Genomic DNA, 14,846 nt, shown 5'->3' with positions numbered 1-14,846 from the left:
CCTGTCCATTAAAGACATTTAGGATCATCTTCAAGTCATTGTAGGGAAAACTTCTGTCTATGCATCTGTCCACACATAGGTAAGTGTGATTATTTGGTCTGGGTACCCACAGGCTGTTTTGGAAATGATAGCTGGAGATCTTCACAAAGCAGAAGCAGCAAAGGCCACATCAGAAGATGGATTTCCTTCAGGACTGTTACATTCTGCATAGTCAAAATATCTTTGTCTCAAGTTCCACAACATCCCACTGGATCCCAGTGTCTGCCTCTAGTCACTATGTGGCCAAACCACTGAACCAGGTGGATTTAGTGTGATCATTCTCACGCCCCATCTCCAAAGCCAAGTCCCTATTCTTTTGGCCTAGGGCTCCACAGCCTTCAATCCTCCCCTGAAACTCAAAGATGTAAATACTTTGAATCACTGGTCTTGTATCAGCCATGGAGGTCTAATCAGAATCAAAGATGTCACACTTGCACCCTCTTCTCTGCACAAGTACAATGCACAGGGTTTAATCACCTCACCAAAGGAAGCCAACTTGCCAGGAGAAATAGAAAAGGCCAAAAAGGAGCGGGCAAAAATGCGAGGCATGAGTTGTAGGAATGCATTTTCATCATGGGCTCTGGGAAGAAAATAAACTAGCAGAAGCACATTTACAATTCAGTAGCACACAGACTATTTAATATGCTATTTGCATTGTGACAGCTTAGCGATGTCTACACTGGATTTACTGAATTTTCTGCAATAAACACTAAGTGGCCACAGAACCTTTGTTTATCTATTTCTTAAAGGAAGCAGAACCATTTTCTTGACATTTTCAAAGCTTATGCTGAGGTTTGTCTCAGACAAATGGAGCCTAGGAAAGCATTGCTGCCTCCGCCCCCCCCCCAGGGGGGAGGAGGAGTCCTTTTGCCTGGAGGAAGGTTGCAGGCCAGCTGTGGCAGTGTCAGTATCAAGCATGATTGGGCAGCTGAAAGTCAGTGTAAAAATAGCCAGCCCTCACCTCTGGAGGCCCCCTGAGCACAGGTGACTGAGACTTGGGAGAAGTGGACCACAGAAGGCTCCTGCAGCTTCATTCCCTAGGCTTTTGTGATGAGACCTCCAAGTTCTGCTGCCCAGCTGACCAAACCTATGCTGTTAGAGGAAACATCCCCTCTGTACTTCAAAGCTAGGGCCCCAAACCCTGGTGCCATCCAAGCACTTGGAAGCTTTTCGCTGAACAGTGTAGAGTTAAAATTAATAATAACATTAACCATCTTGACAACGCAGGGAGAGAGAAAGGGAAAAAGGGAGAGAGACAGGAAGAGAAGGAGGTAGGGAGGGACAGAGGGATGGAAGGAGACAGAGGGAGGGAGAGTGGGAAAGGAAGGGAGAGGGAGAGGATGGTTGCTAAGGAAATCCTTAATGCAGAGATAACAGCTGTCCTGAAACTCTCCACCTTTTAGGCAGGATGGATTTAGGCAGGGGGTGTCTGCGCCAGCTTCTCCTCCACAGCAGTTTCCTGGCTTCATCAGAACACAAACAAGCCTCGTGGCCCCACTAAGAAGACACTGAACCCACAATTAAGGGTCTCAGCATTCTTCCCCCGAGGGGATTTTTTTTTTTTTCTACTTTTAGTTTTAGTAAGGTATCAAATCTGGAGGCACTGAGGGTTGGGAAATTTGTCCCTCGCTGTTTTCTGAGAAAATCTGGCTCTGGGCTTCACAATCTGCTGGGAGCCTCCAGTCAGCACAGCCCCCAGCCCTCCCTCTCGCCCAGCCGCGCGGGTGCGGGCTCCGGCCGGCATTAGGGAGGGCACATCGCCCCGGGCAGCGCCTGCAGCACTCGCGTTCCCCTCGCCGCGCACACGCGAGACATGGTTCAGAAACAAACTTTGTTTGGCCAGGCAGCCTGGAGATGGGCCCAGATTCGGGGCGCAGGTCTGGGGGTGCACTCCCTGAGTGAATTATCCCACCTACCCAGTGGAGGAGAATGCTGTGTGCTTTCTTCCTCCTTTTTATGTGTTTTCTGAAAATGTGGCGCTTTTAAAGAGACACACACCCCAGGGAACTCAATGCTAACATTGCCCATAACAATCAACAAGAAAATCAACAGCGCGTTTCTCTCCATGTTTCCGAAGAGTCCAGGACCTCCGAAGAAAGCCCACCCTCCAGCCACCCGCGGGAACGGGTTCCGGAGACCGCAACCGCGCAACCTCCAGTCTCTCACGACTCGCCTCGGCAAACAGGTCACGAATGACGCCCCACGCCTCCGAAACTCTGCGCCCGCCTCCGTCATAGAGCAAGCTGCCACCTGGGTGCGCGCAGCACCCTCCGCCCAGCGTCCCATGGAGCACAGGCGCCTCTGGTGACCGGACCTATCGGCCCAGCCCTAGAGCCCAAAGGCGATGGCCAGGGCAAAGCCCGATCTTGGCCACCTGGCCTCGGCATGGCAGGAGGAAACGAACCCCCTTGCCCCAGCTGCTAGGGCACACACGGCGCCTCGCACGCTGACGTCACCAGCCTCGGGCTTGCACCTGTCCTCGCGCGCGCAGAGGGAACGCGGGTTCGGCCCTGCGGGGGTTAAGGAAACCACAGCGCTCGTGGCGTGGGCCAGACAATAGCGCAGTGAGCGGCGCGTCGGAGAGTCCGGGCCCCTCTCGGCGCGAGTGCGCGCGCACACCCTGAGCTCCAGCGCCTTGCGCGGGGCCTGGGACCTTGGGGCCCCACTTCTTGGAGGCCACCGCCTACATCTGGGATCCCACGCGCGCAGGGGCAGGGCTCCTCTCTAGGGTGCCCTGCGGGGTCAGGGACGCCCGGGAGTTTGTGCCTGTGGCCAGGAGCAGCCCCAGTCCACAAGCAGCCCCGACACAACCGCGCCCCAGGCTGGCCCGAGCTGGCGCAGCAGCCCACCTGCGTGGGGGCGGAATCTGCCCGGCGCACACGTGTTTAGATTATTAAACAGCACAGCCAGGCCGCCGCGGTTTCCACGCAGCCACCCCTGTAATTGCGGGGTAAAGGAGCTCAGGGTGCGTGGAACTCGGATAACGGAGCGCACGCTCCCTTGGAGCCCAAATTGCCTGCCTGGGCAGGCAGCGGCCCGGCCTGGAGGGTCTCGGAGCATAGGCATAAGGCAGGAAGTTTTCCAGAGTTGTGGGTGGCAGGTGTTTCCTCTTCAGCAAAGGCTCAGTTGAGCCAAGCCAGGTCCTGTCCCTGACCCTCTCCCGCGCCCCCCAACGACTGGAGACCCACACCTCTGCCCCGGCCCAGCCTTCCTTGCCCTCGACTTTCTCTGCGTCGCCCCTCAATTTCCAGCTGGTCCAGGGCTAGCGGAGACCGGTACTCTTCCGGCCCTGCTCAGCCAGAGGCGCCTTCGCGGCCAGTGGAGCTGCAAGACACGCGGACCAAGCCAGGCAGGTGGGCAGAGGGCCTTGTCAGGGAAGGTGCCACAGCCTGGCCCTGGGGACCATATTTGTTTCAGGCGGTGACTCCCACCCTTCGGGCTCTAGGTCGGTGAGGGCGACTCAGGCAAGGGCCGCCAGGGCCAGCTATCCTCAGCCATGCGTGCCCACCCGGGGACAGCAGGCTGCTTCGGCCAGGCCCCTCTGGAGTTCATGCAGCACACTGAGTCCTCCTTCTCCTTCTCCTCCAGCACCCTGCATTCTGGACCGCTGGACGGCCAGAAAACGGGGAAAGAAGAAGTCTGGAGAGGAAGGGAACATTTCTTGTGGGGAACAACAGATGAACATCAGAAAGCCTATAGAATCTGAGCCCATCTTTCACACAGAGCACAGGCAAACGTCTCTCCACGCGGGTATCCCCACAGCACCACGACCGGGTATTGCCAGGGAGCAGCAGTGGAGAGGGGTAGGGGCGAGAGACCAGGGCAGCGACTGCCCAGCCCGGGAGACCTTTCAGCCTCTCCGTCCTCTTCTCCCTCTTTGCTCCCTCCTCCCCTCAAACTGTGGCGAGCTTAGAGGTGGCAGCTTGCGGGGTAGTTACTGAAAACATAACCCAACTCATTTCAAGGAGAAAACCAAGTTCACAGAGCCTCAGACCCCAGGAACCACCTGGAGGGACCTCCTCCCTAGACCAGATTGGGGGTGTCGGCGAATCCTGCGCCCCCAGCGAATCTCTCAGGCGTGGACGCGTGGCCAGGTCTCCTGGGCTGCCTTTTGCCCCTCGCCCGCTCCCTGCAACTTGCAAGGCGAAGTCGGGCGAGGCGGGGGCGACCTGGCAGGGTGGCTCCGCGTCGCTTCGGGAGGCTGGAGGCGGGGGAGGCACACTGGACCCGATGTAAGGGTGCGGGAGGTCGGCCTGGGAGCTCTGCCTGTTGGTACCCAAGTCCCTGGGAAACCTGAACTTGCAAGGCCGGCTCCACCAGGTGCGCGGGCCGGGCATGAAGTCCTGGGAACTACCTGCCCCAGGCCCCGGCCCCGTGCCCGCGCCCGGCCGAGGCAGCGCCGCCCCGCCGCGGCTCAGTTTCAGCCCGAGTCGGGTCTGGCTCCTTTCTCTCTTAGAAGAGAGAAAGCAAGGGAGAGCGGCTTTGCCCGGAGCCCAGCGAGGGGAGCGGGGGCGGGGCGGGGGCCACCAGGGCTCCTTCTCGGGCGCTGCGCCCCGGCATCCGCGATGGAAAACGCCGGCCGCTGCCCTCTGCAGCCAGCCCCGCGCTCGCGACCGCGCACCGGGCCTCCGACCCCACGAGCTGCCTTACCCTTCGCTGCAGCGAGGAGCCCGGCGCACAGAGCCGCCGGCAGCAGAAGCAGCAGCGGCGACTCGCGTCTCCTCCGCGCGGTCATGTCTGCAGCTATTCCACGCGCACGACGCTGGGCGCTTCTCCGAGGAGGCGCGGCGAGGCCACGGACGCAGCCCGAGATTCACCGGAGGGCAAGGCGAGCCGGAGAACGATCCCGGTCCGGACGCCGTCGGCCGCGCATCAGACGCCTCCTGCAGCTCTGGGCGCCCGGCTCGCGTCCCTCTTCTAGCATCGGTTCCGAGCCACTGCGGGGCTGAGCTGCTCCGGGCCGAGATCGGGCGGCGGGGCCGGCCGAGCCAGGCAGGAAGGCACCAAGGCGGCGAGGCTGCGGGAGGGGAGGCGGGGAGAGGAGCGCGCGCAGCCAGGAGAGCGAGAGGAGGCAGCTGGAGAGCGCGCCCGCGAGTGGGAGACGCGGGAGGGGCGCGGAGGAGAGCCGGGCGGTAGAGGGAAGGGAAGGCGGGGAGCGCAGAAGACGGGCTGCTAGCGGCGCAAGGAGCCGCTGCCGTGGCGGCTGGACTCAACCATCCCTACCCACAGAGAGGGGACCAAGGCTGGGCAGGGTGCAATTCCAGACACAGCCCCGCGGGGCCTGGGGCTCCCCGCACCGCGCTGCGCTGGCTCGTCAGCGCGCAGGCTGGAGGAAGGAGACTTGTTGGGCGCCGGGGTGGGGGAAGCCCACGCCGCGCACGCGGGAGAAACCATGCAGCAACTCGGGTGGGCAGGCCGGAGCTCTGCAGGGGCAGGGGCTGGCTGCCTCCATCTATTGATCTCTTTCTTGTTGCTGAGCAAAGCGAAGCCCCCTGCATAACTTTGGAAGGGAACACAGGTGGAAGGAAGGGTGGCAGGCACTCTGCCTGGGGAGATCCGTGTGCTATACACACACATATATGTATATGTCTGTGTACATATATATAAATATATGCGTTTTACATTTTGGACATTATAGCAAGGTGCCATGCACAGGGCGGTAGAAAGGGTCCTGGTTCCTCACTCACTGGGGCTCTTCACATCTTCATGAAATTAGACCCTGGGATGATTTGGTTCGGAGCCCACCAAGCTTGCTGACCCAAGCAGGGAAACCGAGTACCAGTACGGGAGCCGGGGATCAGGAGGGCTCCTGAGAAGAGGCTGAGGCTATCCCCACTGTGCAGAGCCACAGAGGCAGCAGAGAGAGAGGCCACACCCAGCAGGTGTGGGTGTGGAGCCCCTGACACACTTCAGCCAAGACAGAGAGCTGTGACCCGCGATGGGAAGGTGGGAACCACAGGACCCCTGTAGCAGGGAGGACAGCACAAGTTCCAGCAAGGCCCAGCCTCCAGCCCGTGACTGCTTGCTTGGTGCATCTCCAACACCCAGGCTCGTGGTGGTGGGTGGGAGCCACCGTGGGCTGGGCTCGCTGCATCCCTATACCTGCATTTTCTCTGTGCCCTGGAGATGAGAGGGGTTGGAGATCCCACCTTCCACGGGACCTCCACCTGCTCTGTGTTCCTTGGGAGAGTGTAATGTGGAAGGAGGATCAGAAAGGAAGGAGAACCATGGTTTGAGATGTTAGTCCCAGAGCATGAGCTCACCAAGGGACCTCACGACCACCACCACCATGAAGCTGGCTCTCATAGAGGAGCCAGAGACATCCGAGAAATAACTCATGATGCCCAAAGGTGGAATCTCCCCATCCCCTGTTCTTGCAGGGAGACTAGGAAGACAGAACTTCTCAAGAAACATCAGCAATTCCTGAGAGTAAACCAGGGTCTCTATTCTTCAGGCTGAACCTGGCATGTGGAGGACTGGGTCACTCTTCTGTGATTTTAAATCAGACCCCAGATGGTATCTGTAACTCAGCAAGTGAACAAAAATGCCTTTTTAAAACACCCATTAAGTGCTCCAATAGCTCACTTCGAGCTCCTCATCAGGAAAAATTGATCTCCTTCAGGAGCTAAAGAGCTGACTTCTCCCAGAGAAAGCATCCTGCTCTGCACTGCCACTCCTAATGACTTGTGTCACCAAGAAGGATCTTTGCCATTAGGACATATTTCCAAAATCTGACTGTCCTGGGCTGCGACTCCTCGAGTACTTCTGCACTGTTAGGATCCCAATGGGAGGCCGTGGAGGGGTCCTCAGGCAGCCAGACACTCCCATGCACGATGCTGAGCCACCCCAGGCTCCACTTGCAAGGTCCGGTTTATCCTGAACAATGTAGAAAACCGTTGCCACCTTCCCCCAGCGTCCACAGAACAGACTGGATTCCAATCTCTGGGCAGTACGGATTCCCATAACCAGTAGCCACTGCCCTTTGGTGGTATTTATGAGACATTGTCTTCAGCCAGATCCTGTCACACAGAGGGAGCTCGATGATTCGTGTCTCTGCCCTGTGTTCCAGGAGGCTGGGACAAGGCTGCTCTAGGCGGGCTGCGTCTAAGCAGGCTGAGTTTATATTGCAATCTACCCCCAGAGCTTGGGTTGCCTGGGAAGACAATCGTGGGGCGCTGCTGCCATCTAGTGGCCAGGTTTTCTTCGGTGTTTCTAGAGGACTCTGTCCTTGGGGTTCTCACCTCTGCCTCATCTGTGCTCCTCCATCCTGTTTTTGCAGAAATGAAGCTGCTAGTGCACTGGGGGCTTTCGAGATTTGATTTGACGTTTTTAAAAATCGGGATAAAATTGTAATCACTACCAAAATTCTAATGTTACGGGAGCTCTCAAACCCAGGCGCCAGGGCTGGGTACTGGTCTTTAGCGCCTGCCTGCTTGCGCTGTTCTTGCTGTCGTTGGTGATGATGATGATGATGATGATGATGATGATGTTGCTGTTTATATCCATGTGCAGAGTAAAGTTAAAATCTGAGTCTCTTAGTCTTTCAAAGACTAAAATTTCAGCCTTTTAAAATATTTTTAAACATTGGCATCTTGAATTTTTCATGGGCACACAATAACTACATATTACGGGATTTGGTGTGGCCATTCTCTGCATGAATGCAGTGGGCAATAATGGAACTCTGGTAATTAGCATTTGAATCTCCTCAAATATTTAGCAGTTGGGTCCAAAGCCTGTGACCCCCCCCCCCCAATTCTTTACAGTCTCTGTTACAGCTTGTATTTTGGGTTCCCCAAATCCTCATGTGGTCATAGGTGAGTCTTTTTGTAACTGGTGGATCTAGAGTGTGGCATACTGGGAATAACGATTTGTGGTAAAAATGAGTCCACTGATTGGAATTAGCATAGCTCTGGGTGTGGCTGCATAGATTTACTGAAAACAGAAGCCCCACCCTGGGTGTCACTCCACCCAAATGATTTGTCCCTTGGATGGGATAAAAGGGAAGGGTAGGCTTTGCCTGCTGCTTTCCTGTCTTCAGCCTGCTATGCCATGGACTGTTTCTCCTCCGTGTGCCCCTTTGCTGTGCTGCCTTTCTTGGAAGCCAGCTGAATATGGACAGAAACTTCTACACACTGTGAGTTGATGTAACCCTCTCCTCCTATAACCTTGGTGCTGGATATTTTTGTCCCAGCAATGAGGAGAGCAACTAAGACAGTCACTGTTCCCTTACCCACTGTTCTCTCTACCGCTTCTTCTTCCTAGCCAATTATATTATGAGGTTCAACTGTGTCTCCCAATCCAGGCACAGAGCTGGCCGTGGCCTTCAGGCCCAGTGGAGCTGCTGTAGAGCCAGTGGCCCATGGGCCCAGCGTGGGGTTCAGGGACACAGCGATCAAAAGAAGCACCTCTTGGGGAGCCAGCAAGCACAAAGACTCCCTCCAATCTGGTATGCACTAAATGAAGACTCAGTTTCAGTGATAACAATCAAGCACCTGAAAGGAAGAGTGTACGTTTAATAATTGGATGAGGGTCAGAAAATAAGAACATGACACATGAGATAAATAGAGGCCTTTTTAAATGCAAGAATGAGAATGCTAATTAACTCGCAAAGCTATACATGTGTAAAAATCTTAGAGAATATTCCATATTGCTGTGAGGCCTAAACAGAGCAGTGTGTGGGTTGTGTAATGCCATACATGGCACAATGGAAGACAGAGAAGTAGCCTTTGCGGAACAGAGGGCCTGCATGATTCATGTTCCCCCAAGTGCAGTGCTGTCTTGCAGGAGCAAAAGGTCCAAGGGGGTTTAGCAGATGTGAGCAGAAGCTCAGATGACTGGGAACTGTTTGCAGAGGCCTTAAGCATAACCTCACTGATGCCAGGACTGCCTGATCACTGGCAGCCCCCTGTAACGTGATGGGAAAAGCTGGCTTGAGAAATCCAGTGGCTCCTGGGAGACCTCCTCTCCTTAAAGCCCAGAAAGGGAGGCACTCAGGACCCTGGCTGCATCCACATATGAAATCAGCCTTTACTACCCCTCTTGACAAACCCAAGGCTCAAGTATCCGGCAGCCAAGGCTCTGGCCTGCACTGGCGTCCAGACTCTGTGGCTGGTACCCAGACACAGAGAGATACAGAGCTCCCACACTGAGAGCAGAGCAAGCATCCTTTTCAGGAGCCCACGGGGCATTCCCCATAACATCCCCTGTGACAGCCAGTCCTAGGCCCAGCCAGGAAAGGGAAACTCAGGCCAGCCAGGAAAAGGAAATCCAGGCCACAGCAGGAAAAAAAGAGAATATGGCCATTTAGAAGTCTTTGCTTCTGAAAATCTAGGTTTTTTTTTTAAGTGTAACTATGCACATTGGCTGGTTTTATAAGTAAATGATAAACATTTACCCTTGTTTTTTCAAAAAGGTAGCACTTTAAAGACACACACACTGCTTCAGTGTGTCAGAACTACAAATGACAAACTGAAGTGCCGTCAGGACTGTTTAATGTAGGAAGTACCCACTGGAGAGAGTGGGGACACTGTGGGTTCTGTCCTCACATTTAGGTAACTTAAAGGGGAGTCCTTCAGAGTCACCACCTGCCCTGTGGACTAATTCAGAGCAGCACAAGCCCTGACCTGGCCCCTGGCACTTAGGACCCTAAAAATTTACATTCTTATTTTTAGATGTCAGAGGACACACTTTGAATGCTATTTGTGTCATTTTTGAGAGGAGCAGGTTTAAGAAAAAGAAAATTAGAAAATGAAAACTCCTCAGTCTAATGTGCTTCCCCATCGGAACTATAGGTGAGAGGAGCTGGAGAAACCAAACAAAATAGAAGCGTGGCCCCGTAGCTGATGAAGCCTCAAATATATTGTTCTCTTTCTCTGTGCAGTCTCTGGAGGGGAAAAGGAAAGAAAGGAAGCCCAGATGGGGAAAGGGATTTCCATCTGCTCTGATCTGAGTTTTAGGAGTAGCAAGCTGGATTTTTGTGAGAGGAAAGAGGCACGTTCCATTAGCGTCTCCCAGATTGTCTCAAGGTGAATCCAGCAGGGCTCTGTGAGAAGCCCAGGTCCTTTCCACAGCTGAAAGGCAGCCTCCACCTGGCCCCATTCCCAAGGCTGGGTAATGTGGGAGCTCAGGCTCAGAGGGGGCCAGAGGTAGGTGGAGCCACAGGCTGAGAGTTCTTAGTGACCGCTGCGCCCAGAACACAGGTGCTGGTGAGGGGCTCAGCGCAGGCACTGTGATGTCCCATCCCCACCCCTCCACCCCAGCATTGTCCAGGAGAGCAGACAAGCATTTACCCAGCTGCAGTGACTGCAGGACCTCGGGTACCTGTGTCTCCTGCAGTGTCGTCTGGGTGTCAGAAGTTTCACTTCATTTTCTTGTTTTTGGAAACCCATTGGGTCCCCTCTGTGACTCAGTCTTCTTAGGTGTGAAACAAAATCTGTGCCAATGCCTATGCTGTGTCTCATATTCTATGATTTTTATCTTTTATGTCCCTCAATTTCACCATTTTCCTGTACTTTGGAAGGAACAGCCTCTGTGGGAGCTCCCTGAGATCTCTGTAGGATAGGTTCTCCCTGATGAAGTCATTTTTGAAATATGTTTGCCAAAGAAGCAGTCACTGTCCACACACGTGTCCCCCCCCCCCCCACACACACAGCATCTCTGCAGAAGACCAATGGTTGCATCAATCTGTCTGAACATCTGAATGGGGGCCTCTGATTTTATACTTTCCTTCATTAGCTCAGCAAACTGCAGTGAGCACAGCTTTTGCAATCCCCTGCTCACAGGTGCCATGAGTGTGTTATTTGGAGGAGGTGCAAAGCCACCCCAGCTTGTGCAGATGGGCGTGGAGCAGCCCTGGGCTCTGTCATCGTCCTTGCCTTCTGCTCTGGATCGCCCTGTACACTGGTCTCCAGGAGGGCTCCTGACCATGTGCCTGACATGCTGGTGCTGGGGCGGATGAGGAAGGATTAGTGATGGCCCGTGGGACCTCCTGAGACCCTGGTCATCATTTATTTTGGATTTTTTCCCTCCTTACATGTAGTTCTTTCCCTTTATGCTTGCTCATTTCTCTCTTGATTGGCCTTAAACTTAGGGAAATCAGACAGCGACCTGTATTTCATGTATCTTCAAATCTCTGGACTTTAGTATGTCCAAAATGGTACTGGTAGGCTTGTCCTCTGAGGCTTAGGGGCTTTCCCAGAATCCGGAGCACTCTGTGTTGACGGTGCTGATTGGAAAGTCCTGTCACAGGCTTTCACTGGAAAAGCAAGGCACTGAGCTCTGGTCCTGCAGGGCATGGCAATGAAGGAGGGAAACAGCTGGCCAGAGAATGTGTCCAGGGGCAGGACTCATCTCTGAGGATTTGATTCCACCTCCCTCACTCTGTGACCTCTACCCTGTTACATATTCCCCTGTTCCCGGCCAGATCCCACAACATGGACAAATCCTTTGTCTGTGCACCACGCGCATCCCCCTCACTGGAGCTAATGCGTTAATTCTTCCATTTCCTAGCCAGGTGGCCCAGTGCACTTACCTAAGTGTAAAACCTGATTGCCTGCTCCCTGGAAGAGTATCTATTTTTTAACTTACATGATTACTGTAAGAATTCATTAAGATGAAATGTGAAAAATGCTGAATTTGAATTTGAAAAGAAATGAGAGATTGCCTCCCCTTTTCTCTTGCTCTTTTTAGCTTTACCTCTGAATTTAAATGTGTTATTTTTTTAAGGATTGTTATTCTATTCCTATGGATGGAAATGAAAGCCTTTAACCTATTTCCTGAAACTGTTGATGCAAAATCTATTGGAAAATCTTAAAGAAGCAAGTTATGTGCTGGCAGTGGTAGCCTATGCCTGTTATCCCAGCACTGTGAGAGGCTGAGACAGGAAGAACCCAGTGTGAACTCATCCTGCACTCAGCAACTTAGACATAGTCTCATAAAATAAAAGTCAGGATGTAGCTTAGTGTAGAGGCCCTGAGTTCCATGCCCCCAGAGGAAAGGAAAAAAGCAAGTTATCTCTTAAGTTCCCACAACTCTTTATGTCTGGAATGTGTGAGTCTGTGGTTCATGCTGAGATATAAAGGTGCGAAGCCAAAGCAAAACTCTCTCAGGATCGGGCCCTGAGAGTGAACCTCACTGGAATCACGTGTGTGCCCGTGCAGAAGCTTCAGTTCTGAAAGACTAACTAATGATCCTTGGCTCTCTAGAAAGAGGATGGAAGCAGAAATCTCAGTGCCAGCCTCCTCCATCTCATCCTGCTCCCTCCTGGGCCTCCACCAAAGGTCCTCTGATGTAGGAGACCTGGCCCGAGCCTGCAGGAAGGTGGGGGGCTGCACATGGGCTCAAAGGATGAAAGAGCATCTGGGCAGCAAGAACAAAGCAGTGGAGGACGGCTACCAAGAGAATCTCAGGCAAACTTCAGTTTGGCGCAATTTGTTAAGAATCTTTTTCCAGCTTGGACCTAGCTTCACTTCAATCGGCTGAGGTTATACTTGGGGAATATGTGTAGTTGCACTGGCCAGAGGGAGGTCACCTGTGTTGTGCTCTGGCAGAGGGGAATGGGTGAACGGTAGTGCTGGAAGTGGTGAGAAGCAGGAGTTCATGAGGAAACTGAAGAGTCCCTCGCTGGCAGGAGCCGCCCTAGAGCCTGACTCTTAGGGAAACCACAGTCCGCACTCTTCCTGTCCTTCCCTTGAATCTGGGAGACAGATCCGCAAAAGTGAAGGAGACAGAGAGACGGAGGGAGAAAGCAGAAGTAAAAAAGATTAAGCTTTGTTACATGCATGCAGCAACTTCCAATAATGAAGGTAATCTTTATGTACGTCAAACTCTTACTAATACAAGTAAAACTTAAAAGGGAAATAAAACTCGAGAATCTGGGGAAAAAAAACTTGTCAGTAGCAATGGCTGACCAGTGTGTAACAAAAGGTTGAATATCAGGAGAATGCAAATCAAAACCGCAGTGATATGCCACCCTTAGGAATGGCTGTTAACAAAGTCACTGGAGAAGTGCTGGCAAGGAGGCAGAAAGCTCACCACTCCTGCTGGGGAGGCAACTGAGTACATGCATTGTGGGAAACGGTGTGCAAGTCGCTCAGAAAGCCAGAAGTCATCTGCTGTTCATCCAAGCACCCGGCTCCTGTGTGTACACACCAGCGAGACGGCATCCATATATCAAAGGATACCTAACCGGTGTGCTTGGTACCACACTAGTCACAGACTATGGAATCACCAGTGTCCACCTGCAGAAAAAAGGGTAGAAATGCTGGACACATGTACTCAAGGGACTACGATCCAGTCATAAAAGGGTGAATCCTGCCCAGGTGACTGGAACTGGAAGGTATTACAGTCTGTGTAATAGGACAGGCACAAAAGGAATCACATCACATGTTCTCTCCAATTGGTGAAAGCTTAAAGAGTTACTCATGCATGAGAGGGTATGACAGTCACTGAATTCCAGGAGGCAGGGAAACAGCTGTGGGGGTTAACCCATCAATTTGCTTGGCTTTGGGATCCACCTGGCCCTGTGCTGCGTTCCTAGTGGGTGTCTCAGTCACTTTCTCATCCATCACTGGGCACCTTACTTAGCACCCACGCCTTTAAGGACCAGAGGTTTGTTTCAGCTCACAGGTTCAGTCTAAGATTGGCTGACTGTAAGGCAAAAACAGCGTGGTGGGAGGGAACAGCAGGAGACGGCTGCTCAAGCCACTGCCACCAGGAAGCAGAAGGGTCAGGGAGGAAGATACATCATGGAGGTGATGCCCCCTGCCCCACCTGCAAAGAGGCCCAACATCTAACAGCAGCTTGGCTGTGACACTCCTGCCACGATTCAATCACTTTCCAAACACCCCTCATCTAGACACATGAGGTTTTGGGGAACATCCTGGATTTCAGGCGTAGCCACGGGTTATGCACAGAGGCATGACTTTGGGTATCACATGTGGCCCCAAGCTGTGCCCCTGCTCCACTTCCCAGCTGCTGCAAACTCAGCTGCCCCATTCATTGTGCCTTCCTTCAGGAGGTCTCTGCCTTGGAGCAGCTGACCTGAAACTCTGTCAGACAGAAGCCAAATTACACTACTCCTGCATCATGCTTCTGAATGAGTTCGAAAATGTTTGGAGCTGCAGGCTGAAGAACCTTAGGGTACAATCAGCAGAGCCTGATCTGTGATTCTGGTCAGAGATGAGAAGACCAAATTCTAATAGGAATGCAGGGAAGAGAAGGTAGTCTGGAAGTTTCAGCTGGGGTCCAGGACTCCGTTGGCAGCTGGACGGTAGGACGTGTGAATTATGGTCTGGCAGGAAATGAGTCTATGTTTTTCCCAGGCCCCAAGACACTGAAGAGGACAAAGATTAAAGACTAATTGATCCCATTGGCATTTTTCACTGCAACCCAATATTTCCCCTATCCTCGGAATGTCCTCCGTGGGTAAGCCATGGCATTGGTCCTGCTACCTGCTTCTAGTCAGGATTATAGTGAGCATGTGGGACAAAAAAAGAGCAGAAAAACTTGCAAAACTTAAACTTTGGCCCAGAAAAAACCTTGTGTAAATTTGGAACCAGGGGACCTGTGCCTACTGAAGAGATTAGTGCCATTAAAAGGAAACCATGCAGCTTGTACCAGGGCAAGAAGAAACATGCCTGGAGCACATCTCAGAAATCACCACTCAGCGCACGTCTGAGTTGCAAGTGTGTAAACCTTTCATGGCAGAAGCAACTGCCTGGGCCCTTGTTTGGGAAGGGCCCTCCAGGGAGTAGTCGTTCAAGGATCCATTCCACACATGAAGCACTCAGCAGTTATCACCGGCCAAG

At 53.2% G+C, this 14,846-nt stretch overlaps 1 protein-coding gene across 2 annotated transcripts in view; it reads right to left on the bottom strand.

Annotated features, from left to right (window-relative positions):
- Nucleotides 1-5,365, bottom strand: part of Csmd1 (CUB and Sushi multiple domains 1) — a 1,477,900-nt gene extending 1,472,535 nt beyond the window's left edge. For both annotated transcript variants that reach the window (XM_063234987.1, XM_063234988.1), the window contains exon 1: nucleotides 4,690-5,365. In XM_063234987.1, the coding sequence (XP_063091057.1) occupies nucleotides 4,690-4,774 (85 nt within the window). In that variant the 5' untranslated portion in view covers nucleotides 4,775-5,365. The remainder of the gene's footprint in view (nucleotides 1-4,689) is intronic.
- Between the last annotated feature and the right edge of the window lie 9,481 nt (nucleotides 5,366-14,846).

This window comes from Cavia porcellus, unplaced genomic scaffold (genome assembly GCF_034190915.1).
Source record: "Cavia porcellus strain 051 isolate PalLab524CR breed Dunkin Hartley unplaced genomic scaffold, mCavPor4.1 scaffold_24, whole genome shotgun sequence".
NCBI lineage: Eukaryota > Metazoa > Chordata > Mammalia > Rodentia > Caviidae > Cavia > Cavia porcellus.
The sequence above is the reverse complement of the archived record's forward strand: the minus strand, read 5'-3'. Positions and strand labels throughout refer to the sequence as shown.